This window comes from Centroberyx gerrardi, chromosome 11 (assembly GCF_048128805.1).
Source record: "Centroberyx gerrardi isolate f3 chromosome 11, fCenGer3.hap1.cur.20231027, whole genome shotgun sequence".
NCBI classification, from domain to species: domain Eukaryota; kingdom Metazoa; phylum Chordata; class Actinopteri; order Beryciformes; family Berycidae; genus Centroberyx; species Centroberyx gerrardi.
Window position 1 is genome coordinate 17,886,597 of NC_136007.1, and position 25,290 is coordinate 17,911,886.

At 40.9% G+C, this 25,290-nt stretch overlaps 2 protein-coding genes across 2 annotated transcripts; one reads left to right on the top strand and one right to left on the bottom strand.

The window, feature by feature from the left end:
* Positions 1-9,332: 9,332 nt before the first annotated feature.
* Positions 9,333-13,908, top strand: pcolcea (procollagen C-endopeptidase enhancer a). Its single transcript, XM_071915233.2, has 9 exons — positions 9,333-9,503; positions 11,536-11,644; positions 11,730-11,988; positions 12,069-12,193; positions 12,340-12,476; positions 12,597-12,949; positions 13,063-13,140; positions 13,233-13,403; positions 13,531-13,908. Exons 1-9 carry the CDS (start codon positions 9,403-9,405, stop codon positions 13,659-13,661), a joined length of 1,464 nt encoding a protein of 487 aa, XP_071771334.2. The 5' UTR covers positions 9,333-9,402; the 3' UTR covers positions 13,662-13,908.
* A 1,982-nt stretch (positions 13,909-15,890) lies between these two features.
* tmem88a (transmembrane protein 88 a) lies at positions 15,891-20,009 on the bottom strand. The gene is made up of 3 exons (XM_071915239.2): positions 19,440-20,009; positions 17,282-17,613; positions 15,891-16,499 (listed from the first exon to the last, which is right to left on the bottom strand). The coding sequence occupies exons 2-3, from the start codon at positions 17,594-17,596 to the stop codon at positions 16,212-16,214; spliced, it is 603 nt and encodes a 200-aa protein (XP_071771340.1). The 5' UTR covers positions 17,597-17,613; positions 19,440-20,009; the 3' UTR covers positions 15,891-16,211.
* Between the last annotated feature and the right edge of the window lie 5,281 nt (positions 20,010-25,290).

Genomic DNA, 25,290 nt, shown 5'->3' on the forward strand with positions numbered 1-25,290 from the left:
GCCTTGTCTCTTTTCAACATGACTTTTTATCTTCCCCACCAACTGTATAGAGCAGCATGCTCCCCTTTGCTCAACTCACTGGTTCAGAATCCACACACGTGTGTGTGCGTGTGTGTGTGTGTGCGTGCGTGTGTGCGTGCATGCGTGTGTGTGTTAGAGTAGCTCCGCCTGTCTTGGGAATATCCCTTGTTTATCCTGACAGATTAGGCCGCTTAAATCTCAAAGTAAGGGCAAGTTGTTTCCATGACAACTTAAGTACACAAGCAGCGAGGTTTCCGATCTGCCAACCAGCTCTAATAGGGAGGACTAGAAAAGCATTTTTACAGGTGAAGGGCCCAAACCATGTCCCCCCCGCACCCCCCCCCCCACCCCACCCCCACCCCCTGCCTTAGAATGCCCCCTCCCGTATTTCCTCCAAGTAGAGCAAAAGTAAATTACAGAATATTACCAAAGACCAGATTTTCATGCTTATGCTGCCAATTGCCATCAAAAACAAGTGGAAAGAAACAGGTTATCCAATCTCATATGAAAAGAAACCATCCTACTCTGTTTTCAAAGCTTACCTTTATCCCAAATATCCGTGATTACAAGCCCTTTTAACCCTTACACACTGTGTACACGGTGTGTCATAGTGGCTAGTAAGTGTGCCATTCTAACATATGCAAGGTGAACCAAAACATAAAGACAACATGCTTCAAAACTCAAATACAATGTGCCCCCACATAAGGCTGTGTGTATCCAGGTCTGAAGAGCTACTTTAATCTGTAACAAGTCTTTAGACACATGATCCTGTAACTAATAATAGCACAACTCTTCTTTTTCTGTCTCCGTAGTGCTGACAACAGTTTTAAAATGAAAAGACATATAAACTTTAACTATAGCTGTTAGACAAAAACCAAGAAAAACCTAACAAAAAAAAAAAATCTGTATTGTTTGGTGTTGTAATATGGGGGTGTTTTGGGGGGTAGGGGGTCCTATATCCTCAGGTTCAAGGTATTAGCAATTTATCACATATATATGAGGACAAAAATTATATTAACAAACTGTAAAATTGGACTTTCTGGCAATATAAAAATATCGTAGGGTTTCAAATGTGGTCATTTTCACCATCCGGCAGGAGTTATCATCACAGTGGACTGAAGTGAAAAAACACTACTGATTGGGGTAGGACTTCTGTGTTATCCATGAATCAAACTGTTGTCCTGAGGGTGCTCAACAAATTTGGCCGCAACGGCGAAAATGAAGTGAGCGCTCTCTCTTTTTCTGTTGCTTTACTGTCTGTAAGAAAAGAAGTGCGCATATTTTAACACCGTGGCACTTTTTCTGTTGTAATTTGTTAATTTGGTGGGATGGGAACATGATTTGGTGGAGAATATTGTTTTATTGTCAACCTCAAGAATTGGTCAGTGATCTCAACATACGCTGCGTTCAAGTCATATGGCGGTAATCCTAAATGCAAGTTGCCGACTTGGAAAAAGCGTTCACTCCCTCTTCCAAGTTTCAATTACGAGGTGTAAACTTGGCTTTTGTCAATAGATTTTTTGCAGGAAAAAAGCAGAAAACCAACAGAAGGTGAATTAAATGAGGATAAAACTCCAAACCTTCAACAGTCACTTAAGTACAGAGGGGTGAATGCTTCCTAATATTTGCTACACAGTTCCAGGTCCAGCTTAAGTCAAACTGACTGTTACCCCCAAATGGAGTGAATGCAGCAATAGGAGGGACCCTATTGAGACCCTGAACTTTTACTGGATGGCTATAAATGTACAATATTCTATTTAATACACGTTAACTTGTTTTATTTTTGAACCAAATATTGTGTTTTTCTTTTGTATCAATTTAGTAATAACTCCAGATGTCACTGAATTGTTTGTGTGTAAGCACTGATGGGTAAAGGTCAAGAAAATGAAAAGTTAATGGAAAAAAGTATTTTTACCTTCAAATGTCCAGAATGCTTAGAATGATTCTACGGTTTACATCAGATTTGCCGTTTGTATCTACAATATATATATTTTTTGTTTAAATCCGTTTATTTTTGAGGAAAGATTTTGATTTCTCTTTGGGACTGGGGTTTCCGGGATGAAGGCCCATATTGCCCCTGTTCGTCTGGCCTTACAGGAGGGACAGGACTGGAGGATCATGGGCAATGTGCTCAGTTTTACTTTGGTTTTTCTTTGCTTTATTTATTGATAGATTTATTGTGCTGTCATTTGGTATGGGATTAGAAACTAAACAAGGTTGATTCAACGTAAATGAGAGGAAACTGATTGAAAAACAGAAGTACATAAAATAATTGTAGTGTAAATCTATCAATGTCTTATTATATTGATGAACATCATGAAATATATGTATATTGGAAAAACAGTAATTATGACAACTTGTACTTTTGTGTGTGCTTCATGTGCTTTGTGGGTGTGCAGCAATGGGCAGATGCAATTTTGACTGCGATTCTGGGACTCTTATGAACCTTATGTGACCTGTATGAATAAGCATAAATTTATTATCAGTACAAAGATTAACTTCTTTTCTTTAATTCACCCTAATTACACCTAAATGTGATGAAAACACGGAGCCTTGGAGCCATTAAAAGGCACGCTTCTGCATTTTGTCCAGAGTCGATTAAGACTACAGTAGGCCTTGGGGCTAATAGGTCCTTTCAAAGCCTACAAGATCCTCTCACCCCCACTCCCTGCCCCCCACCTACCACACACACACACACACACACACACACACACACACACACACACACACACACACACACACACACAAAACCACTTAGGACTCCATACAAATGCAAATGGTATGTGCGTGCGCTCATTCCCATCTTTTTGCCACATAAAGATTATAATCCTATGATATATTAAGTACAAAAAAAGCAAGTTATGTTGGAAGTCACAATAATAATGAGGCTTTTCAAATCACATTGTCAGAAAAATCTATACTACACTCACCAGCTTCAATTTAATGGTGATGGTGTGTACAGCCTATATTTAGGTACCGGAGAGTTTATGCAGGATTTGCATGTCAATGTATTCAGCAGCTCCCACAGAGCAGCACCATTACACCTCTCATGCAGCTCACACAATACATTCAGTTTAGTAATCCTTTATTGGGACTAATTCATTCTCATTTTAAGTGATGTGACATTCTATACAGTATTCTACATACTAGACTAGAGCAAGCCAGACCTCCAAACCAATTCAGTGGCAGTGGTTAAACAGTTTTTTTCTTGAATTCATGATGAGCACAGAAATGTTTAAGTCAAATTGATTTGCAGCCAAGGTTATAAGAAGATCCTTATCCCAAAGTTAGGATTTAGACCTAGGCCCTACTGACATGCAAAAGGCTGTAGCAGTCTAGTGTCCTCTGACATTACATTATTATTTTTACTGCTACTACTAGTAGTAGTAGTAGTAGTAGTAGTAGTACACCATACATTGGACTACATTATTATATAATCCACAAATCCACACAATACTGGGACCCACGGGGTGCTGTAAAACAAACCACCAGTGTGTGTCGCTTCAGGGGGCTTTTATTTTGTAGTACGCCAGGCTGTCACAGAGTGACTCCCTCCTCCCTGGACAGTTCAGTGACTCACCCTCAACCCAACGGCGATGTACTGCCCTCCTCTCTCTTCCTGCCTAGTTCACATTCACTGTATGAACCATAGACCGTAGATAATAATGTATGAACAGCCAAAAATACCAAGTATGTTACGAAATACAAACATACGGTATAGACTATATTCTGCGCACTGGCGACTATGCGACTATTGGAGATGACGGAGCAACACAGCACACACACTGTAGATATGGAGCCACTTTGGCATTTCGTTGTATTTCCTTGCATTTCCCTGCGGTCCAAGATTCACAACGGGACTGCATACAAATAAAATACTCTTACAGTCTATGAGGTCAACGTGCGAGAAGCTACAGTAGTAAATGCTATGGGCTGCAAGTGCCAACAACCTCATGCTGTCAATATAAAACTGCGTATAACGTGCAATTACGTGCTGCCACTGTTATACATAAGCCTGCAGTATAAGGGGTAGATATAAGAAAAAATAAGTGAAAAAATAAATGTGACAAAAATGCTCGTGAACTGAAAAGGAGTGGTGAAACTGAGTGAACTGGAGAAAAAAACAACAAAAAACTGCCCCCCCCCCTCCAAAAAAAAAACAAACCCTGAAAAAATGGTAAGTGATTTGGTGAATCATTCAAGATTTGATTCAAGCAAGGGTGATAAGATAAAAAAAAAAGAAGCCACGTTTTATTAATTTTCTTCACTTTCTATCAGTCGCCATTACAGTAATCATTCTAACTACTAGAGTGTATCGTTTAACAAGTAGCCTCAATCTCCTCTAACTCATAAACCGTGTGACCCCGCCTCCCATTTAGCGCCACGACCCAACATGTAGTTTCATGTTTTCACCACCAGGTGTCACCTCTACACAACGACAGCAGTGGGCTCAATTATGGTGCATGGGCATGAATGTGGACCGATGCCATCAACACAGAAACAATTTAGACTTACCTGTGCACAGCATTAAGATGGAAAGTTAAAAAATGTTGACCAGTTCACATCATGATGGATAAATATGAGTGAATGCATATTTATGAACAGATCTATTGTCATCTTCAAAAATATATGGTGCATTTATACTATATTCTATATTACCGATATAATACATTGTATCATCACACTTACAATATGTTCCCAAAATTACAGATAAAATATTTTAACATACAAACCAAACATTTGTGGATCAAATGATTATGTTGAGCATTTCTTTCCTCTCTTTCCCTCCATATCTGCATGAGTGCCTTGTTAAATTGCCTCATGGGTTTTGCCTTGCATAATGAACATTACTTTTCATTATCATCGTTTCATTGCAGACATTTCTCTGTATGCAGAGTGACATGGGTAATGCAGAATAATGCATGAGAAATCTTTTACTAGCCAAGCAAAGGAAGGTAAAGGTGAGGATTGAGCAGAAAAAGTTTGCGGACGTTCTGTTTCCATGGTAATATTAAAAATATTCTTTTCATTCATGTATACAGGGGTATTTGTGATTGGGATGTGAAGCATGAATGCATAAGATATAAACAGCTTAGCATGAACAAGATCTTTAACTTGGCAATGAACTATTAGCCAGAGTACTGTCTGTGTTTAAATACACTCACTGGCTCATCTTCAGTGCTGCCACTCACCCACACATCCAAACCAATGAAGATTCACTGCATGTCAGGAAGGCCAGCCAAGGCAAAACTAAGCTCTTTCTTCACATATTTAATCCGTGCTATAAAAGTGTCAGCCAATCATAGTTCAAACCCTTGGCGCAGTGTCAGATTATTTGTATTTGGGATGTTTTTTAGTGATTGGCTGTACAGCACAAGGGCAAAGCTTGTCATCTCTCTTCCCAAAGACATCTCAAACAACAATTCAGAGTGATGTGTTCTTAATTTGCCTGGAAATGATTTAGAAATACATTAAAAGTAATTAAATGTGACTAGCTGAAGAAAAGGTTCAGTAATACTACATTACTACACTACTAATACTACATGAACTGCTGTTTATAACACATTCATATTGCCTGAACAAAGAGCTCCACAACATTTAAATGCTGCATACTTGATTAATACTGAAGTTGGGTAGAGAGATGAAGTATGACAAACAGCACACATCTGAAAAACAGCTATATAATGTTATTCAGTTAAAAATGTCAATTTCCAGAGGGAGTTTTATTTTGAAAGTTTTGCTCATATTAACACATTGCTCCCACTGCTATGTCACAAATTATGTAAATATTACAGGTAGGCTACTCCTAATAAAATCTTACCTGAACAAGAATAAATGAATGTAGAGAGTATTCTAGCTTTTATACATTGGCTACCTGTTAGTTTTGGAAAAGACTTTCAGATTTTCCTGACACCTTTTCAGGCTCAGGCTAAGTCTCGCTCCAAGCTACTTCTCAGATCTTTTAACCCCTTAAGAGCCCTCCTGGCCATTCTGTCTAGTTTAGAGATTAATGGGCCTTTACCATCCAGGCCACTAGACAAAATCAATGTCATCTTTCAACCCACTTCTTAGAAAACATTTTGGCAGACAGGCTTTCATGCCATGTGTTTTTACCTATTTTTATATCTTTGCATCTGCTTCCTTTATTCTTCTGTAACCGTGTCTTTGATTCATGTCTGGCATTTTTATTGTCTTTTTGGCTTTTAGCTGTCTCATTGTTTGTAAAGCACTTCTCAACTCTGTTTTGAAATGTGCTATATAAATACAATTTATAATAACATTAGCAACAACAATATCACTACTATATAATACAATAACAGTACTACTACTACTGCTACTACTACAACTGCTTCTACTACTATTACTTTGTTGTTGTTGTTGCTCTTGTATAAACCGCAGGTAAAGTGAGGTACAACAATGCAGCAACAATACTTCTTTCACTAAAACTTTAATGACCAAATCATCAACTATGAGGAACAACCATGCAACAGTGATAAATGAGTTGAGCAATTCCACTGTGCTTTTCATATTCGAGAATAGAGAGCACATTTTTGTCTAATACTTGGGGAAAACAGATGTTTTTACGTTAAGTGTTGCTGTTTCCATTGTGAACAGGATACGATTTTCTCACTAAGACTTTGTCATTTCCGTCCCTGGACTTACAGGCAAATGGTGATGTGTCTCCTGAGCAGTTGCCATGAAAACCCAGGGACGGCTCATAGCTTTAAGTTGTGATCAAATGTTCAAATTTGTGCTGAATTTTAGCTATTGATTAACATCAAACACATGCAACCACAGTGTGTCTGTTTCCTTGTGATGTCTACAGACTTCAGTGCAATGTCCAGTGAATCCCAGACGGCATGTTGTGACCTGCCCTTTAGGCACAGGAGCAGCATCACCCATACACTGAATGTACAAAATATTAGTGACACTTACTCTTTTCATGAAGCACACTGATGAGGTGAATCCAGGTAAAAGCCATGATCCCTTATTGATTTCTCTCATTAAATCTATACCAATCACAAAGGAGGAGATGTAGGTGAGGAGAAGCAGACGAGTTGGAGAAGGATTTCTAAGCTTTGAGACAACTGAGATGTGGGTTGTGCAAAAGGGGCTGCAACTCAATATCAAGATGTCCCTGATGTTTTATACATTCAGTGTAGATGTACTCAACATTCCTCCTCATGCTTTCAGTTTGGAGCCTTCTGGTGCCTGCTTCCATCTGTTATGCTGTTTCAGGATCTCTCTGATTAATAGCAGGACACTATTATTCTTGACAAATCTTTATTTTTGTGCATATGTTTCTGCTCGTTTCTGAGGTCACGTGAAAATCGACCTATGTGTGTTTTTGGAAGACTGTGATCTTTTTTTTTTTTTTTTCAAACTGGAGAGAGTGCCTTTGAGAGAAACCACAATTACAGAGAACAGATGGGTGTACGATTGTTATGAAATCATCAGTTTCGGTTCGTCACCTTCTCAGATGGGTTCACACAACTGCATGCGTTAGGGGGCTAGTTTTCAGTCTGCTTTCCACTTCTGCTGCTCCCTCTTGCATGTTTACACACGTCAAATTGATTAGTGTTGTAATAAACTGGAGAGATTAGCTCAGACATAATAGGAGAGCTATTTGCACAGTAACGTGTACAGTAATAGTGCAGTGATCTGCTGGATCAGGAAGATGTGAAAACACCGAACTTTGCACTATGTTGTCTACAAAAACTGTTCAGCTGTCTCTCTCAACTATCAAATTCTGTTAAGTTTGTTTTCTGTTGTCACATTTCCTCAAACTGTCCTGTCCTCACCCGTCTTTCTCCGCCTCTACCCAGCCCCACACTCCCCCACTGCTTCTCCATTTGACTCTCCAAAAAGGAATGTGTGTCCAACTTGAAGGATCCTTCAGGAGTTGTGGCAGAAACCTACACCCTTGGCTTGGATTCCTGCTGAGTGTAAAGGTCACTGTTACTCCCACACATAATGGCTGCAGCGGCGCAGTCGCGCGCACTCAGACGCCATCCGCCCCCAGCAGACAGCGCACGTCACCACATTCCTGCTTGTGCTGCCTCTTATCAGGGCTTAAGTTTTACACAAACACCCCACAGCAGGACCAGGGAATGTTCATTTCACCAGCGCACCAGGAGCAGCAAGCCCATCAATGTATTTTCAAGTCTTTGCCTGTGGCAGCAACATTATTTCAAGCAGGCTATAAAACCTTGAGGTGATTTAACTAAGGAAACCTCAGACAAAGTCATAGGCCACCTGTAGCTGGAAACAAAATCCCTCTGTTAGGAACGCTGCTACGTGAAACTCTTGGCTGTCCCGTCTGCCTCTTCCAGACTTTGATCAAGGTGCTGCAGCTCTGTAGTCCCTAAATGTGGCCCGGTTTATAGCATAATTGAAACAGCACCCCCTCTACAGGCCCCAGCAATCTAGGCCAAAGGGTTGGCTCATCAGCAAATCTCCACACACAGAGAACACTTCCCCCTCTGGTGTGTTATTCCTGCCTTGGTGGATTGCGGGGGCAAATAGAAGCTCTCTGGCTCAGATGTTACGGAGCCAAAGGAGCCCCTGGGGCTTAGGGAAATATGGTTAGAGGAAGGAGATTATTAGTTTTACGATACCGGTGATACTTGTTGTCTAGTCCATACACAGAGCTCCTATTAGATCCGTTATATATTGTTGGTTACGGTGCATTAATAAAAACGACTCAATAATGTTATTAAGAATGATTCGGTTTACTTAATTAAAGGTTGTGCACTGGAATGTGGAGAGGCATGGCCTTACTTGTTAAGTGCCACAGCCTCTAGAGCCTCAGGCTCTGCCTCCACCTGTGCACCCGGCCTAACGATCAGCCAGGCTCTAAGGATGGACGAGAGACATTTAGAGCTGATCACTATCCAAACTACTACTACTACTTCAGAGTTTCTCTATCATCTGACAACAATGTTAAGGCCATAATAGAAACTTCTGCTGTCAAAAAACACAATCCACACCAAAAACTCTGCAAATCTATTTGCAGAAAGACTCAACCACAGCTATTGATGCTAGTTCCTCTCTACCCTCTTTTCCTCGATGCCCTCTCTGTTATATTGAAACCAGTGTTATTATAGAGGAGACATCTGGTTCTAATTAAAGCGTTTTCTCCCCTCCCTTCCCACTCACGTCATCCCCCCTCATGGCTCTTTCTCACCGCTGCTGTCCTTTCAGCATCTCTGTCTGTTTCTTTATCCATTCCCCAAACTCCTTTTTCCCATTCTTCCCCGGTCATTCACTCTCTCCGCCCCTCCCAAGTGGCCTCCTCCCCCTGTCTCTCACCTCTCGCCTCCCGCTACCATCTCCCCTTTTCGGTGATAGTCTGTTGCTTTGTGTGCACGCTGCTGCATCATGACACGTGTGGGCTGCATCTGGGGTCTCTCCTTGTTCCTGTGTCTGAGTTTAGGATGGGCGCGGGCTCAGGGGCAACAACAGCAGACTAACTACACCAGGTGAGATAGTACTGTTTGCAGAATGTATGCATTTGGGAAGTTTGCCATGGACAGTATCTTCTTGACATGAGTTACAGTGTTCATTCATGTGACTGGGTGATGATGTTTTTAGTCAGGATACTATTCCTCATGACAGTTTTAAGCAAAATAGAGTCGTTTAGTTCATACGAGTGTGCAACGTTAAGATGAAAAATACATGCTCTGAATTCTTTCCTCTCTCAGTAAGTGAATTCTTTCCAGCTCAGTGTTTGCTTGGGCACCGAGTTGTCCTGTTGGTTTCTGGCTCATGATGTGAGGCAAGCTGAGTCTGCAGTGGCAGAGCTGCCACAGATGTTAATGCTTTTGGTTCTGCCTGTGGGGTCGAATCAGAATGGCTTGGCTCTGGCTGGACATCTTGGCTCGGATCAGTAGGTCTCACTCTGCTGGGGTCCTCCTGTCTGAGCTCTTATTTTGCAAAAGAGTTGATTTTTCCATTGAATCTGAGTTGTGATCTCCTGGATATTGATGAGCATGGATGCTGTTGTTTTCTTTCTTCAATAATGATATGTCTCTTTTCTTAAGAATGGGGCATGGAGGATGAATACATTTGATATCACTTCACTTTTCTGGTCTTGTGATATTCTCTTATATATCCCAGTTTCTAGCTTTATTGCTTTATTCAAAGTGTTATGTAGTTAATTTGGGGTACATCATTTTCACCTGTACCAGCTGACAAGGACAGCATATAAATATATCTACCCATAAGAGTATAAATACACACTGAGAGGTGGTGAACAACATGATATATTTTGCATTGTTGGGGCCTGTTATGATGTTTTTGTTATTTCAACTCATGCTGTCATCACTGCCAACAAACTGTAAAATGGCATATTGTTATTGGCCCACTTGTACATTGATGGGCCCGATGTATCTCTGCTGGCAATAGTCTGAACTAGGGAATTTTCCATTCTGTGAAATGAGCTTTGAGACTGAGAGAGCTCCAAGTATTTGGAAAGCAACACACTTCATTGTTTTGCTCCCCCACATGAAGTGATACAGTAACTATAAGGTTAAAAATAGCTGTCAGTTTTAATTTGTGGGTACTGTCAGCCACATCAAATAAATAGTTAAAGAACTGCAGCCCTTGTTTGTTCATGTTCCTCCATTTCCTCCGTGTCCCCAAAAGTATTGCGATGGATTAAGATTATTCCATGAGTAGTCATTCTTAGTATGTAGGCCTACCCAAAACCTCTAGATGTCTGCAACCCATTAATATCACCAGACTCTTCATATTTATTGTTATGGTTTCTTTTTTTTTTTTTTTAGTCTTTTTGTATTTCATTGTATCATTAATTTGTTGTATATTTTTTAATTCAGATGTGATTCTGCTATTAAAATTATTTTGAGGTAGTATCGAGTCCATGATTATAATAAATGAGTATGAGTAAGCAAGGGTCTATGTTGATAAGTCATCCTGAAATCATGTTTCTGCTACAGAGCTTAGGGATTGACCTGGCAAGCTTTGATTTCTAGTTTTGTTTCTTCTTGCAAAATTTCTTCTACTTACAGACCTCAATTGGCGAAAAAAATACCCAGTTAACAATCTCTACACTCTGTTGCATGTGCATGATGGTCTGATTACTCAGACCCTTGTTTACTTACACTGATTTACTCCAGTAGGCTATATTTCATACTGACTCAGAGGCAAAAGGAGGATTAAATTTATAAAGTAATACACTGAAATACAAAAAGAAAAAGTAACAAATCCCTTCTCGGTAATCTGAGGACACCAGTTCAAGGAATCCAAGAGGAGGCATGTTTGTTGAGAGCTTTAGATACAATCTGCTGAGGAAGTGAAGCAAAATACTCAAACTGTATCTGTGGCAGGGCTGTAAGAGGCCGAGTATCTTAATGTGCTTATGCACTAAGAAGATTGCATTGTCTGATTGACATACAGTAGTCATTGCCGTGTACTCTCCATGATATCCTCTGTCTCTGCCTAATATAACTGCTTCCTCTCCTCCGTCTCACTGTCCGCACTCCTGGTTTGCAGACCTGTGTTCCACTGCGGAGGAGACCTGGTTGCAGACTCTGGCTTTGTTGGCAGTGAAGGGTTTCCAAGCTTCTACAAAACAAACAGCAAATGCACCTGGCACATCACCGTGAGTCACTTACCCCGGCCGCCACATATCTAAATGCTTACTCTATCATTCAGCCACAGACTCACAGGAACTCTCTGGTTTCCAGGTCCCAGAGGGCAACGTGGTCACGCTCTCCTTCCGCATTTTTGACCTGGAGGCTGACTCACAATGTCGCTATGACTATCTGGATGTTTACAACGGCAACTCCAACATGGTGCAAAAGCTGGGTCGCTTTTGTGGGACTTTCCGGCCCGGCGCTCTCATTTCCACGACCAACACCATGATGCTACAGATGGTGTCTGACTCAGAGACGCAGGGCAGAGGGTTCGTGGCCTATTTCAGCGGAGGCAAACCCTACGTAGACGGTACGCTGTCACATTTTAGAGTGTAATCACTTGATATCTTCATTCATTTTCCTAATGGAGTGTGCATGTGTTTGTTTCAGACCAAGAATTCTGCGGGGGGAAGATAACAAAGGCCCAGGGAGAAATCAAAACACCCAACTGGCCAGACAAGAAATACCCACCAGGAATCAGCTGCTCCTGGCTTATCACTGTGGAACCTGATACGGTCACCGGCGCACTCACTCCCAGCATGCAAACATGTTATTTTTTCAAACAGTTTGTGCACACACACCATACAAGGACAGTTTCTGAAGTATTCATTCCAATTAAAGTTCAAATATCTGTGTTTTTGTCCTTATGTTTGGGTACCAGGTAATTCAGGTGAAGTTTGATAAGTTTGTCTTGGAGGCCGACAGCTATTGCCGCTTTGACTATGTGGCATTCTTTAACGGTGGAGAGAGAGATGACTCTCGTCTAATTGGAAAATACTGTGGCGACAGGGCTCCTGAGTAAGTAGCAGCAACTTACGCTACAATGGATTTCTTTATGGCTGTTGATATTTTCTTGGCATTTAGTTCTTAATTGACTGTTAATAATTTCCCACCTTTTCACCTACCTAATTCCCACAGGCCCATTATTACCAATGGCAATGTGATGCTGGTCCAGTTTGTGTCTGACCTCAGCGTCACGTCTGATGGATTCCTTGCCAGCTACACCAGCATCCCAAGTGGTTCTGGGACACAGATTGTTGACTCCGGTGCGCGCTCAGTCCCCTCAAAACCTGCTGTCAAACCCATCGCACCGAAACGTCCCGCTGTCACCACCACCACCACCCAGCCACCCATCACCACACATAAGGCTCCTCCTGCCCCAGAGCCCACTGACAGACCCAAAAAAGTCAAGCCAACGAGAGTCCGCATACCAGGCACCACAGGCCAGGACAGGAGGGTGGTAGTCACGAGGCCAAATGGAAAGAGGCCAGGTAAGTGAAGTTATGTGTGTGCTGTGTCTGTGTGTGTGTGTGTGTGTGCGTGCGTGTGTGTGTGTGGTCATTATATGTATCATACTAACTGTGTATACTTGTGTGTTGTCTAGTCCCTCAAAATCCACTGTGTGCCAAGGCATGTAAAAGAGATGGAACTATCAAGATTAGTTTCTGTGCCAGTGAATTCGGTGAGTTCCCTACCATTCACAAAAGAATCACCCACAACTGACGCCATAACCAATTAAATGTTGTATACTAACTGAACCCTCCTTTTCCCCAGTGGTGACAGGGAAGGTGACAGCTCTAACCCCTGGGCCTCGGGGCACTGTCCATGTTAGTGTCTCCCTCATTAAGGCCTACAAGGCGGGTCGACTAACCATCACCCAAGTTGGAGAAGCCATGTCGGTCAAGCTGTTGTCACAATGCAAGAAGTGTCCATTACTGCGCAGAGGTATTGATTTCTTGGCTTTACAGATCACATGCACTCATACGCCACAAATCAATTTGCATTAGGGTTTCCAAAATGCTCAAAAATATAACACTGATCAATCTTTTGGGTCAATCTTTCTTTCTATCAGGTTTCAACTACATAATCATGGGCCAAGTGGATGAAGATGGACGTGGCACCCTGGCTCCTGGTGCATTCACAGCCCTGTATAAAGCCCCACATCACAAATTATTAATGAATATCAACAACCAGCCCTGTTAACCTCACACTAAACTCTATCAAGGCCAGGAATTCCAGATAACCATACAAAGCAAAGAAATCCAGACAGTCATACCAACCAAAGTTTCAATGTGAAATAAGGATCTATTAAAGCACTATATTAAAACATACCAGCAGTTTTATCCACCACATTAAAGGAATACATTTCATTATTCTGTTTTATCCAAACACATGCCAGACCTTTTGTGTGTAATTTATATATGAATAAAGGATTTATAACTCTTTCAAATGGTTTTACTGCATATTCATTTGCGTGAAATATACTTGCAGCTCCACCACTGTGACTTCCTTCCCTTCAGAAGCAGTGGTGAATAAAATTTTGGCAACAGAATTAAGTTAATGTGCTACTTGCTAGTAAGACTCAGATGCCAGATGATGTCTCTGGTTCCACCTAGTGGATTTAAAGGGGAATAGCAAATTTTATTTATTTATTATTATTTTTTTTAACCCTGTGGTCACGGACTGACAAATCAATGCCTGTTAACAAGAACAATTCTCTCCCAAAGCCTGTGATGACATCAAGATCTCGTAACAGCAGCTGACCATCACTCATGTAGTCTACCATCAAGATGTAAAATCTTAATGGGAAACTAATTTTGTGGAACCACAGCTTGCTTGAGGTTTTATTCTGACATTGTACTATTAGTTCTGAATCACAAAATGTACTCTTATCCTCATACGATTCTCCTGGGCGGACTCACATTGACCCTGTCTCTTTTCGTTGTCTCCAGAGCTGCTCCATATTTTGCATGTTGATATCTGCAGGCTACTTCCTTAGTTATCTGGTTAATATTCACAAATATTGATTGGGCTGTCCTAAATCTCAGGAATAACGCTTCTCAATTCTTTAACTGGGTAATATTCCCCTACAATAAATCAACACCTATTGTCCTGCTGTTGTTCCAATTGATGTGATTTCACTTCATTCATTCATTTATGTTCATAAGTGTGAAGATTATCCTCCTGTGTGACCTATTTTTTGCACAGACCCATTTTCACAGGCAAAGGTGTCACCATGTGGTTATTCCAATAGACCTGATGTATCAAATGGGCAAAAGTCAGAAAATGTAGTCACTGTTTAATCTTCAATAACTGGCATCTGTCATTCCTGTGCTATACATTGACCTTTACCACTGTAAGTAACAGACTGATAGTAACTGAACATGTCAAGAGTGGAAAATTAAATGCTAACTAAATCTAAACTCCATGGGAGTAAGACTCAGTACAATGTCCTGACCATAAATGATCTGCACAAAACTGGACAAAAACCTTAAGTATGTATACCTTTATGTGGATAATATATGCAGTTACAGATGGGGAAAATGGACTACTGGTCCATATTATAATGAAGAATCTGCATCATGATCTAAGTGTTTTAGAATAAAAACCAAATCATCAGCCAGACTGATCTCATTTGTGCTACCAATTCTGTTCCACAGTTTGGATATATTACAGTTTGTCCACTGTTTTCAACACTGCAGCTCCAAAGAATAGGCTGAGACCATTTGTATCAATTAATGGGAACTTTAGACTGCCAGATCACTGATTTCAATCACGTTTAATGTGAATTCGTGGCCTTTGAAAAAGGTCCATCAACCAGTAATATCTTTGCTGAAACAATTAGCTTGCAGCAGCTTCTAAGTGAAATTTACATATGGGCAATGTGAGTAAAATGATAATCTAGGAACCAGATTGTACATCTATGTTACAAAGTGATCAAAATGTCAGAGAAAATCACAAAGTGATTTAACTGCCCTTGGCTAAAACAGCTTGCAACTAGTGGGACATATGAGTTTTAATGAGAAATGTCAACATTGCAGACAAGCTGTTATTTGGAGAGCTGAAGGACAACTGAACTGTAGAAACATTGTCCCATATTGTAAGTGCCTGAGGAATAAGAGCAAGACCAAAATGTAACATTTCATCTGTTGGTATTCTGATGACTCTGACCACTAGCAGTACTGCAATCCATTGGAAAATACACTGACTTACTTTAAGCCTACATTCATTGATGTTCTCAACATGGGACACAAGTCATCAGCAATTGGCACAAATATTTTACCTATTAAATCTATTCAAAAACAGATAAAGTAACATAGCTGCTTCTCCTCTTTTAATTCCACGTCCTTCTCTCTTAAATCAAATAGTCTCCATTATGAGTCCATCTTGTTAGGGGTCCAGCTATTTTTTATGCAAAACACAAAGCTGAACTTGTAGTACAAGATGCACTTTATTGTAGAAAGTTGTAAAAATATATCAGGGTTGAATATAAAAAAGCAATATCACTTTGAAACAATCAATATGAATGATGAAATACAATGAATTTTTACAATGGCTGTTATTAGTACTTCATGCAGCATTTAAATTTAGCAGTTTGCTGTTTAAAAAGAGACTCAGATCAATATCAACCCAACTCTAGACATCAAACAGATACATAGTCCCTGTCAATTCAATTGACATGTGACTCTTCTCTGACAATCAGTTTAATACTTCCAAATACACCCCCCCTCCCCTCTCCTCTCCTCTCCTCTGCTACACCCATACACTGCCTTTCCCCTCTCTCTCTGCCGCCCCCTGCTGGCCGCAGCAGCCTCCTGCACCTGCACCCCGGTGGTGCGAGGCGGGCAGGTTCTTGTAGACGGCGCGGCTGTAGGGAATGAAGCACAGGCCCAGCTGGAGGTGTCGGGCCAGGCGGCAGTAGGCGGCGAGGGCCAGGACCAGCAGAGGGGTGAGCAGCAGAAAGCCCACAACCAACAGAGCCACGCAGCCGCCGTCATCCAGCAGGTCTGAACAATACAGAGACGTGCCATGGGGCTGCACCTGGAAACCACCAGGAGGAAAGAAGCATGAATATGAATAGTGGCATGGATATCAAGGAGTGCACACACACACACACACACACACACACATACAAAACTACTCCCAGCTATTCATTATTCCCCATACAAAACTTCTAGTCTGACCCACTCCTTTTCACACTGCATCTGTTCTCTCTCATCTCTCAGCTGCAAATAAGCAACATTTTCTGACCAGTAGAGGGCGACAGAAAGCGCAACACATTTGTAAATAACACACAGCAAAGCCACTGCACTACGGAGGCCTATCAAGGACAAACATTGCAAAGCACCGTGCATAAATGCTAATAGGAAAGCTAAACGTTCCTGAGGAGAAGTGTCGCCAGTTACCTCTCGCTTTGCCAGAACTTTCTCCCGCTGAAGGTTACATGACCCACAATGACAAGTGAAGAGGTAGGTGGCAAGTTTACTAGTTTACTAAGTTTACTATCTCACTTCTTCGATTCTGCCATTACAAGAATATTTTCAGGAATGGGAGGGGGTGAGGGTCGCTTTAAAAACTTGAAAAGCTATTGAATGGCCCGGGAAGAACTTTGCTCCGGAGCGGAATTTGACAACAAGGTTTAGAAAAGAGGTGAAAACAGCAACACAGCTGGCTGCTGTGTGGATTTTGGTTTATATCATTATGTCTCAGTGAAATCTCCACATAGCACACGCATAGTTTCAGGATTGGTTATAAGGTCTGATATCGCTTATTGCAGGGTTAATTAAAAAAAATTACTCAAGCTTCCTTTCTGAATGACTCACCGTGGAGTGGCACAGGAAGCCGAATATGATCATGACGAGAGCCGGGGTGAGGATGGTGCCGAACACGATGCTGGCTAACCCGGCGTTGACCAGCGCTATGATCAGGTTCTGTGCGGTGACCAGCACAGAGCACGCCCAGCAGTCCAGAGAGCCCCTTAACTCCGGAGGGGTGTCTACGGCTTCGCTGCTGCCCAGGGAGTATGGGGGAGGCACCACGACCCCTGACCCTGACCCTGCTCCCCCCGGAGAGCCTGGCTCAGAGTGGCCCGGCTCAGATACCGTCTTCTCCAACGTCCCGTTCCGTGGCAGACTCATCTTGCTTGTGTCTTGTTCTGCAGGAAAACAAACAATGTTTTGATCTCAATAACATCTAGCTTCTGCAGTTCTATAATTAACATACTCTTACTCTTTAACATGATAGTAATATCACCATAATTAACAATGGACCCAATAATTCTGGACCTATTTTAACCATACAGTTGAAACGGTTATGAGATTAATTTCCGGGGTACAGCTGGGGAAATACTACATAAACTGAACTTGTATTTCACAATTTTTAAATGTTATGCTTTCATAAGGGAGAACCAAGTATTTCAAGTATATGCTACTATTCATGTCTGGTGTTGAAACAGGATAAGAATACCCATCGCATTAAAATAGTTGTTGCAGTGAAACCCTGTCCATGCATGCCCACCAGTTCCACAAAAGAAAATCATGAAAAGCTTAAGAATGTTGATCCATTAAGTAATGGTTTCCTAAAATAATGTGGTGAAAGGTGTGGAAAGTCAACACAGATAACTACACTACTCTAAGTGGGAGGAAATGGACTGCCTTGACCCCACCTCCAAACTCCAGGATAACCACAACCCAGAACAATGAGCCAGGAACAGCTGGCTGACTCTAATAAAGCCAACTAATCTTAAGTGCCAATGCAATGTTTTGACATTGAATTTGAAGAAATTTCGTACTGGGTGTTGCTTCATAAATTTACTTCTTGTTTACACGATGTTAGGAGTGGAAAGGAGCTTCGGACTTTATATTTCAGCTCTCATTCCCATTTTCCCATCTCATCTCACTATTATTTTATGATCGCTCATTTCACACATTTCCTTATCACATATATCAAAATTTATGAGAAAAAGAACAGGGCAACTTCCACTATTTCATTCTGTTCTTGATTGTTTTAGTGACTGCAGTCTTGCCAAGTGCCCAGTGAACTCATGGGTTTGAAATACAGCCTTTCCTGTTACTGTTGTCCATCAGCATGTACAGCATTTGAAGGAAATTTCCAGTCACTAAAGCCCAAGAGCCTCACTCCATTATCAGCACACTAAATCGTGAAGCTATATAAAGAAAAAGTCTAGCCTAAGACAGAATAAATACATATTATATGATTTTAGACAGTTGGATTAACATTTATTTTAAAATAAATAAATAAATAAAATAAAATAAACAAGACTATTTTAGAACATGAACAAACTTCTCCCAGTGCTAGAAACTAGAAAACTAAGGATGTGATACCATCAGAAGACAAAAGCTGGAGCTGCTTCATTGACAATGGTTTGGAGGCTGACTTTGTGAACTTATTAATGTTTGGGCTTCATCATTCGTCATTCATCAATTGTACTGGTAACCAGTATGAATCAGAAAATCTTAGAAAATCACCTTGGATTCTGTTACTGAACACAGAAAATAACACAAATAAACAGGCAAATCAGAATAAAGAACCCTGGTTTCTGTTTTTTTAAAGGCTTCTTTACAGCACCATAAAAGGGTTTTTCAGGCCTAAACAACCTTTTTCTTATACTTTGTAGAACCATTACTGTTCAGAGTGTGTGTACATAAAGTCTGAGTCCCATTCACTGTCAGTTGAGCAGCTCCAAGACTTGCCTTTTGGTGACACCAGGGCAGCTTTAGCTTTCTTGTTTCTAGATATGGGAGATACATGTCCAATCTCAAAAATCAAAATTAACTATCCAAGATGATAGGGATAACATATGTGAAGAAATGTATTCAAAATGCCATCATTTTTCAGTAAACTGAACATTTAATGAGAATGCTGGCACAAACCCCTTCAGTTAGGATCAGGATGAAATGTTTTTCCTGTGTTTCTTCACTATGCGTTTCTTCAAAAATACAATGAAGTGTGTTAACTCACCGCGTGATTAACCCGGTGATTTCTCTTCCCTCTCCTCCTGTGTAGACTTCGACAGCGTCTAGAAATGATGAGGCTCTGAAAGACCTGAAGCACGGTGAGCGGTCAGAGACAAAGAGAATCTCAAGAATTTCCTCTTGATGTATGTCTTCTCTGTGTGAAAATCCAGATCTTGAGGTCGGTATTCAAGTTTAGATTGCGTTTCTAACTACTGAACTAAATGCACAATTTTCTCCACTTTTTCCTCACGTGCTGTGGCCAGTTTTAGAGAGAAATCATCAGGTATTTGCCTGATGTTGTAAGTCCAGATTTCTACCTTAGACCACTGAGAATGGGTCAGAAGAGAGCTGTGTAGACTTGAGGCAAATTTGGCTTTCCCACTGGCTGTAGCGCTTCCTTTCCTGACATTCTGTTTCCTCACTCTAACTCCAGACTGAGATATGATTGAGTGTGTAAGTGGCTAGGAGTGAGTGTGTGTGTGTGTGTGTGAGTGAGTGTGTATCAGCTTCAGTTCCTGTAGTCGCAGTGTGCTGCTAATGCGAGCGCACAGAGAGCTAGCTGGGCTGTGGTAGAGGCTGGTGTTAGTGTTTGGGCAGGGGGGCAGTGGAGGATTGCTGTGATAGCCCTCAACCCCAGTGGGGAGGCAGGGGGAGGGAGAGAGAGAGAGTGTTTATTTATATAGATTAGAGGAGTCAGGGCGTGCTGCCCAGACCCCAAGACTTTACACAACCACTGACCACTTTCTGTCTTTCACTTTCAAAGACTGATAAGGTTAGGTTCCAAAATTCAAAACAACTTAGATTGTTTTGCGTTGGGGTTTAAGGCTTAAAAACTGCTGATAAACCTGTTTTTAGGCATGAAGTACTCAGATGGACTGTTAGGTGAGACGGATTGCATGCCGCATCCATCAGATCATGTCTTATAGATGATGGGGGTGTGAACAATAGTGCGCTCAGATACGACGGCACCCAGTTGCTCCTCCACAACCCGAGACACAACACAGAGCTCTGAAATGAGAAGGTAGAGGGCAGCAGCTAGGTCGTACACGCCGTAGTTGCTGAAGATTTGTTTTAGGAGCAGGAATGACAGAGGACTGGCCCTTGACCTTTTGATGAAAAACAGAACTCCGCATTCAGAAAATGAGGAAATGAGGATGGGGGGAACAGTGACTAATTTGGCAGGGAAAAGAGGCTATCATGGGACTGATAAGAAACCAGAGGGGCTCAGTTCAAAGAGTGAAATTAGTGAAATTTTGATATGCGTTCTCATTTTTTCAGTCCGGTCTGGGTAACTGTTTATTTCTTCTTGGGGTAGATATGTACTCCCTGGAGAGAATGGGGGCATTTGAATAGTGGGGACATAGAAAAAAATGAAGTGTGGTAAAATAGCCCATGGCACTACCGCTCTGGGTAAATGAATGTGCTGTTGAGCGGGGAAACAAAAGAGGGTTACAAGACTGATAGAGCTGAATCTAAGCTTCCTTCTTATGTAAGCGTGGATGTCAATTCTTCATTACCAATGCCATGGAGAGTATGTGTGTATGTCAATGGCTGGGGGGTTGGTAGAGGAAGAACGGTCTTCCTGTCCTTGGAACCAGGATATCCGCTGCTGTATCCCTGGTCTAAGATGAGGTGTCCCTGCTTCCGCAATTTTGGCATTCTCATGTCCTGTAACCCCCTGTCCCGAGATAGAAAAACCAGGCAAGAATAGCATCCTGGAGAAAATATTCTTGTTTATCCCTATCACGAGTAATTCAGGAGGTAGCCTGACTGCTTGTGTAAGCTAAATATTGTTTCAGGTTGATAGTTGCGGTTTTCAAAATTGGCTACCCTCTATATAGGCTGTAAGCTCCACATGAGTGTGTGTCCCACCTTGGTCACTCCATTCAAAGCATCTGGGACACATTATTGCCTAAAATTATGAGAGATGATCAAGGCCCACTCTCCTTGTGCTAGAAAGAAAAAAACCTCCAATTTACTAGAGATTTCACCTGATTGATGTAATCTGATTACTTTCAGTTTCTGGACTACCAAAGTAAAGGAGCAGTGGCAGCCTGGAGCCTAGAGTAGCAGTCTTGTTTCCCACAGGCTGGGAAATGTTGGTGAGGAAACTGAATGAGTAATGCGCTCCCCTCCCTTAGCAACTGCTGTCATGGTACCTTTGAGCAAACTGGTTCAGTGGAGCCTCTCAGTGGCCAACAGTAGACTAACCTGGCAGCTCCCAGGTGAGAATGTTTTAACTGTGTGAATGTGAAGCAGGATGCCATTGGAAAAGAGCAAGAATCTACGAATTGTCAGTTTGTTCTTGCTTGTCTAGTTGCAGCTACTGTTGGTGGAAACACAGGTTGCTACACAGAGCACATGCACACTGCATGCCAAATGTATGCAAGCTCGCTCTCCCCCTCCGATACACTTTCAAACAGCTTAACAATAGAAAGGCCAAAAGAGCCTCAATAGTGCCAGGCAATAAACCCAAAAGTGATGACTGAATGTCTCTCCCTCTCTGCAAGATAGACTACTCTAACAACAATTAAATGGCCACATTTTCACATTGAGACAGTGACTGCCATCAAAATGCCATCAAAATGATTTTTACATTAGGCAATAATTCTACAAGATGCATAGAATAGCCAGGTTCATGGGTATCAAAGGTAAAGCCATTATTGAGCTATTGATTTTGTGATATTGTTTTTTCTGTGTGACAGAACAGTGTGTCTCAGTGCACTGAGTGAAAAACCACAGAGATGCAAAAAGGTGATCATGAATATGCACGATACAGCACAAGACTTCCAAATGTAACTGTGAGAGAGCCATATGCAATAGGAAAAATTTTAGTCACATCCTTGCTTTGCAGTCAAAGGCAAATGTACTCAGCCACCGCTGCTTTTCAGGAGACTTGCTGACCCTGAGGCTCAAAAATTCAGTTTTAAACCTTTTCCATTTAGGTGGAGTGTTTGCCAGAATACTTGCAGATAGGACTGAATCAATTATAACAAGCCCTCTCCACACCAGAGGACAAATGGTGAGAATACAAAAGCAAGGAAATCAAAGGGTAATACGCATTCTCAAAGAATTTATCAAAACATTTTATTTTCTTGAACAACAATACAATATGTCACAGAAAAATCACAGAGGGATTTAAGACAGGTCTGGCTCAGGTTCTCTTCTATGTGAGATCTTTTTGAAACAATAAGTGCAGCATAAATAAAAAAAGTCAAGAGGAAGAAGAGCAATATTACATCCTTCAAATAATACTTATGAGGACAAGACACAAAACAAACTAAACCTCAACGCCATTAAAAGTCACATCCCTAAAAGTCTCTGCAAAAGTGTCAAGAATTACAACTACTGCTAATGTTCATCAGAAAATCACTAATGCCTCACAATTTTATGAATTTCATACAATGGAAAAAAGTTCAAAAAGGTTTTGTGTTTATCCGTTAGATACAGTACAAAGACATCATTCCATTTATGTAACCGGTAAACTGTACTGAAATGGTTCTAAGCACCAACCAGTTGGTTTGAGTTGTATTCATTGACTTATTTTCATACATCATTTATAAGCTGTTTAATGAGGGGCAGTGAGGCAAGGAGGGGTCTAGCACCATGAAAATTAAACCTCCCCCTGATTGCACTTCCCCTATCCACATGTTATGACCATAGTACATTTTTAAAATACCTTGTAGCCCCTTATCAAGTGAAGTACCATTGATATGCAATAAATATATTTAAGAAAACAACCATATACAGTATAAATAAAGTCACAATTTACAATTTTTCATTTTCTCTGTAATCCAAAAAGAGGGTCTAGCAACAAAAAGAGGTATAAAAGAGGGAAGAAATTCCCATTGCAATAATTAAATGTAGAGTGTAACAGGATATTTTTAAGGGTGTATTGTAGCAACAACAGAAAAGATGACTGAGGTGGAAAAACAAAACTGACCATATACAAACTAGATTTTTGATTGAGATTGAAACTACATTAGTCTTCTAGTACAACTGAAAACAAATATATACATTAAGCGGTGTGCACAGACTTACAGGGGCAGGGGGAAATCTGAAAACGGGTACTTCCTGAGGTCAGACTTCCCCAGGAAGAGACACTTGGAAACCTGTGTGTACTCATTTGTGGGGACTCAGAGAAGGATTATGATGATCATACAGCATATAGGCTCAATCTTTAATCTTATAATAAAAATTATGCCTACCATATGAAACCAAAGTATTATATTGAAGAAAATATAGTATGTGAAAATTATGACAATCAAAGCTTTTTAATATATTTTGAAGCTGTATAAGGTTTGCTGCCATTGTATAATGTTTTAAAGAAACTGAAAGCAGAGTAAAATAGATTTGCATTTTCAGTAACCATGAAATGGTTCTGCAAGCCTTACTCTGAGGAATCTATGTGTATATAACAAAAGTTAACATGTTCTGCAAACAAATTAATGCATTTAAAGGCCAAATTTGGACTATGTGGCCATGACCAAATGAGGCCTCTTTGACCAGGCTTTGACTGTCCCTTTGTCCCTTAAGGCTGCCTCAACAAAGCATGAATGTGCCCATATGTTGAAAAAGCAACAAGACGAGGTGTCTGTAGTGATGTCTGTGCTGTCAGGTCCCGCCTCCAGGCGTGCGCCCCTCAACATGTTAAACTGGCAGCATGTTAAACCCCAGGGCAGCGCACAGTGCTGTGCCCACAGCCCGGCCCGATAATAGTTCTCGTCAGGATTGACCTTTGGGCGAAATTAAAGTATTGAGCCCTGCAGTCTGGTCATTTGTTTTCCTCTTGCCCCCCTTGGCTTTTGCATTAGATGATTGTGTGTCCCTTTTGGAAATTTTTGTTCAGTCTCACAAGGGCATTTGGCCACTTCCAGCAAAAAGGGCAGGGGCAATTACTCCCCCCGCACCCCTCCTATGCACACCAGTGTATATTGTATAAATTAATTCACAATTTACAATTCTTTATCTTCTCTGCAATCTACAAAACAAGGACATAGGAACAAAAAGAGGTATAAAACTGGGAAGGCATTCCCATTCCAAAAATGAAACGTAAAATGACAATAGGTCTTTCAATTTAGCTGGACTTATGAAAAAAAACAAACAAACAAAAACCTAATTCACCATTTACACACTAGATTTCCAACTAAGAATGAAACCATATTAGTCCTATAGTAAACCCGTATTTTAGAGAAACTGAAAAAGTTCTTGAATCGTTATTTTTAATACTTACATAAAACATTATTTGTGTTTGTTTGATCCTCTAATTACCTCTCCTCTTAATACAGTTCACAAGGCCAATGTGGTGTACTTCTAGGCTGGTAAAACTTTTGAAATATCTAAGTCAGAATAAATAAGATTGGAATAGCACCTCAAAGAGTATACAGACAGGAATTACAAATGTCAGAGTTTACCTGAATACCAAACAAAACAGGAACCAGTACAATGCCATTGTGACAATCAGCTACTTCGCCTGTGAAGCGATTCCCCTGCTGGTACCAAAGAATCACAGCAAATTCATGGACATATAGAATAACTAGATTGGTATAAAAAGTTCTACTGGATTTGCATAAAAGTACCTGAATTAACACACAAAACCGGCTACTTGACGCTTTTGAATCACAGCAGTGTCCGTTGAACATATGACCTGATTCCCAGTGCTAGGAGTGTTCACATTTTTTTTTTTTTTTTGTACGCATCTGAAATGCTTTTCATGAGTAGTACCAGTCTAGTCATTCTATTTCAAAACACAAGTCCAATCAGCAGCTGGTATGGGGAAGACAGTGAGCTATTTGAATTGGCTGAGTGTCCATACCTTATTGTGTGATGTAAACAATATTGAGTAAACGTGATTG

Excerpts from the sequence above, each read along its gene's own strand:
- tmem88a (XM_071915239.2), bottom strand. The coding sequence starts at position 17,596 with ATGAGTCTGCCACGGAACGGGACGTTGGAGAAGACGGTATCTGAGCCG. Across the intron at positions 16,500-17,281 it reads GCTTCCTGTGCCACTCCACG|GTGCAGCCCCATGGCACGTC; the intron begins GTGAGTCATTCA and ends GGTGGTTTCCAG.
- pcolcea (XM_071915233.2), top strand. The coding sequence starts at position 9,403 with ATGACACGTGTGGGCTGCATCTGGGGTCTCTCCTTGTTCCTGTGTCTG. Across the intron at positions 12,194-12,339 it reads TCACTGTGGAACCTGATACG|GTAATTCAGGTGAAGTTTGA; the intron begins GTCACCGGCGCA and ends TTTGGGTACCAG. Across the intron at positions 12,950-13,062 it reads GCCAAATGGAAAGAGGCCAG|TCCCTCAAAATCCACTGTGT; the intron begins GTAAGTGAAGTT and ends TGTGTTGTCTAG.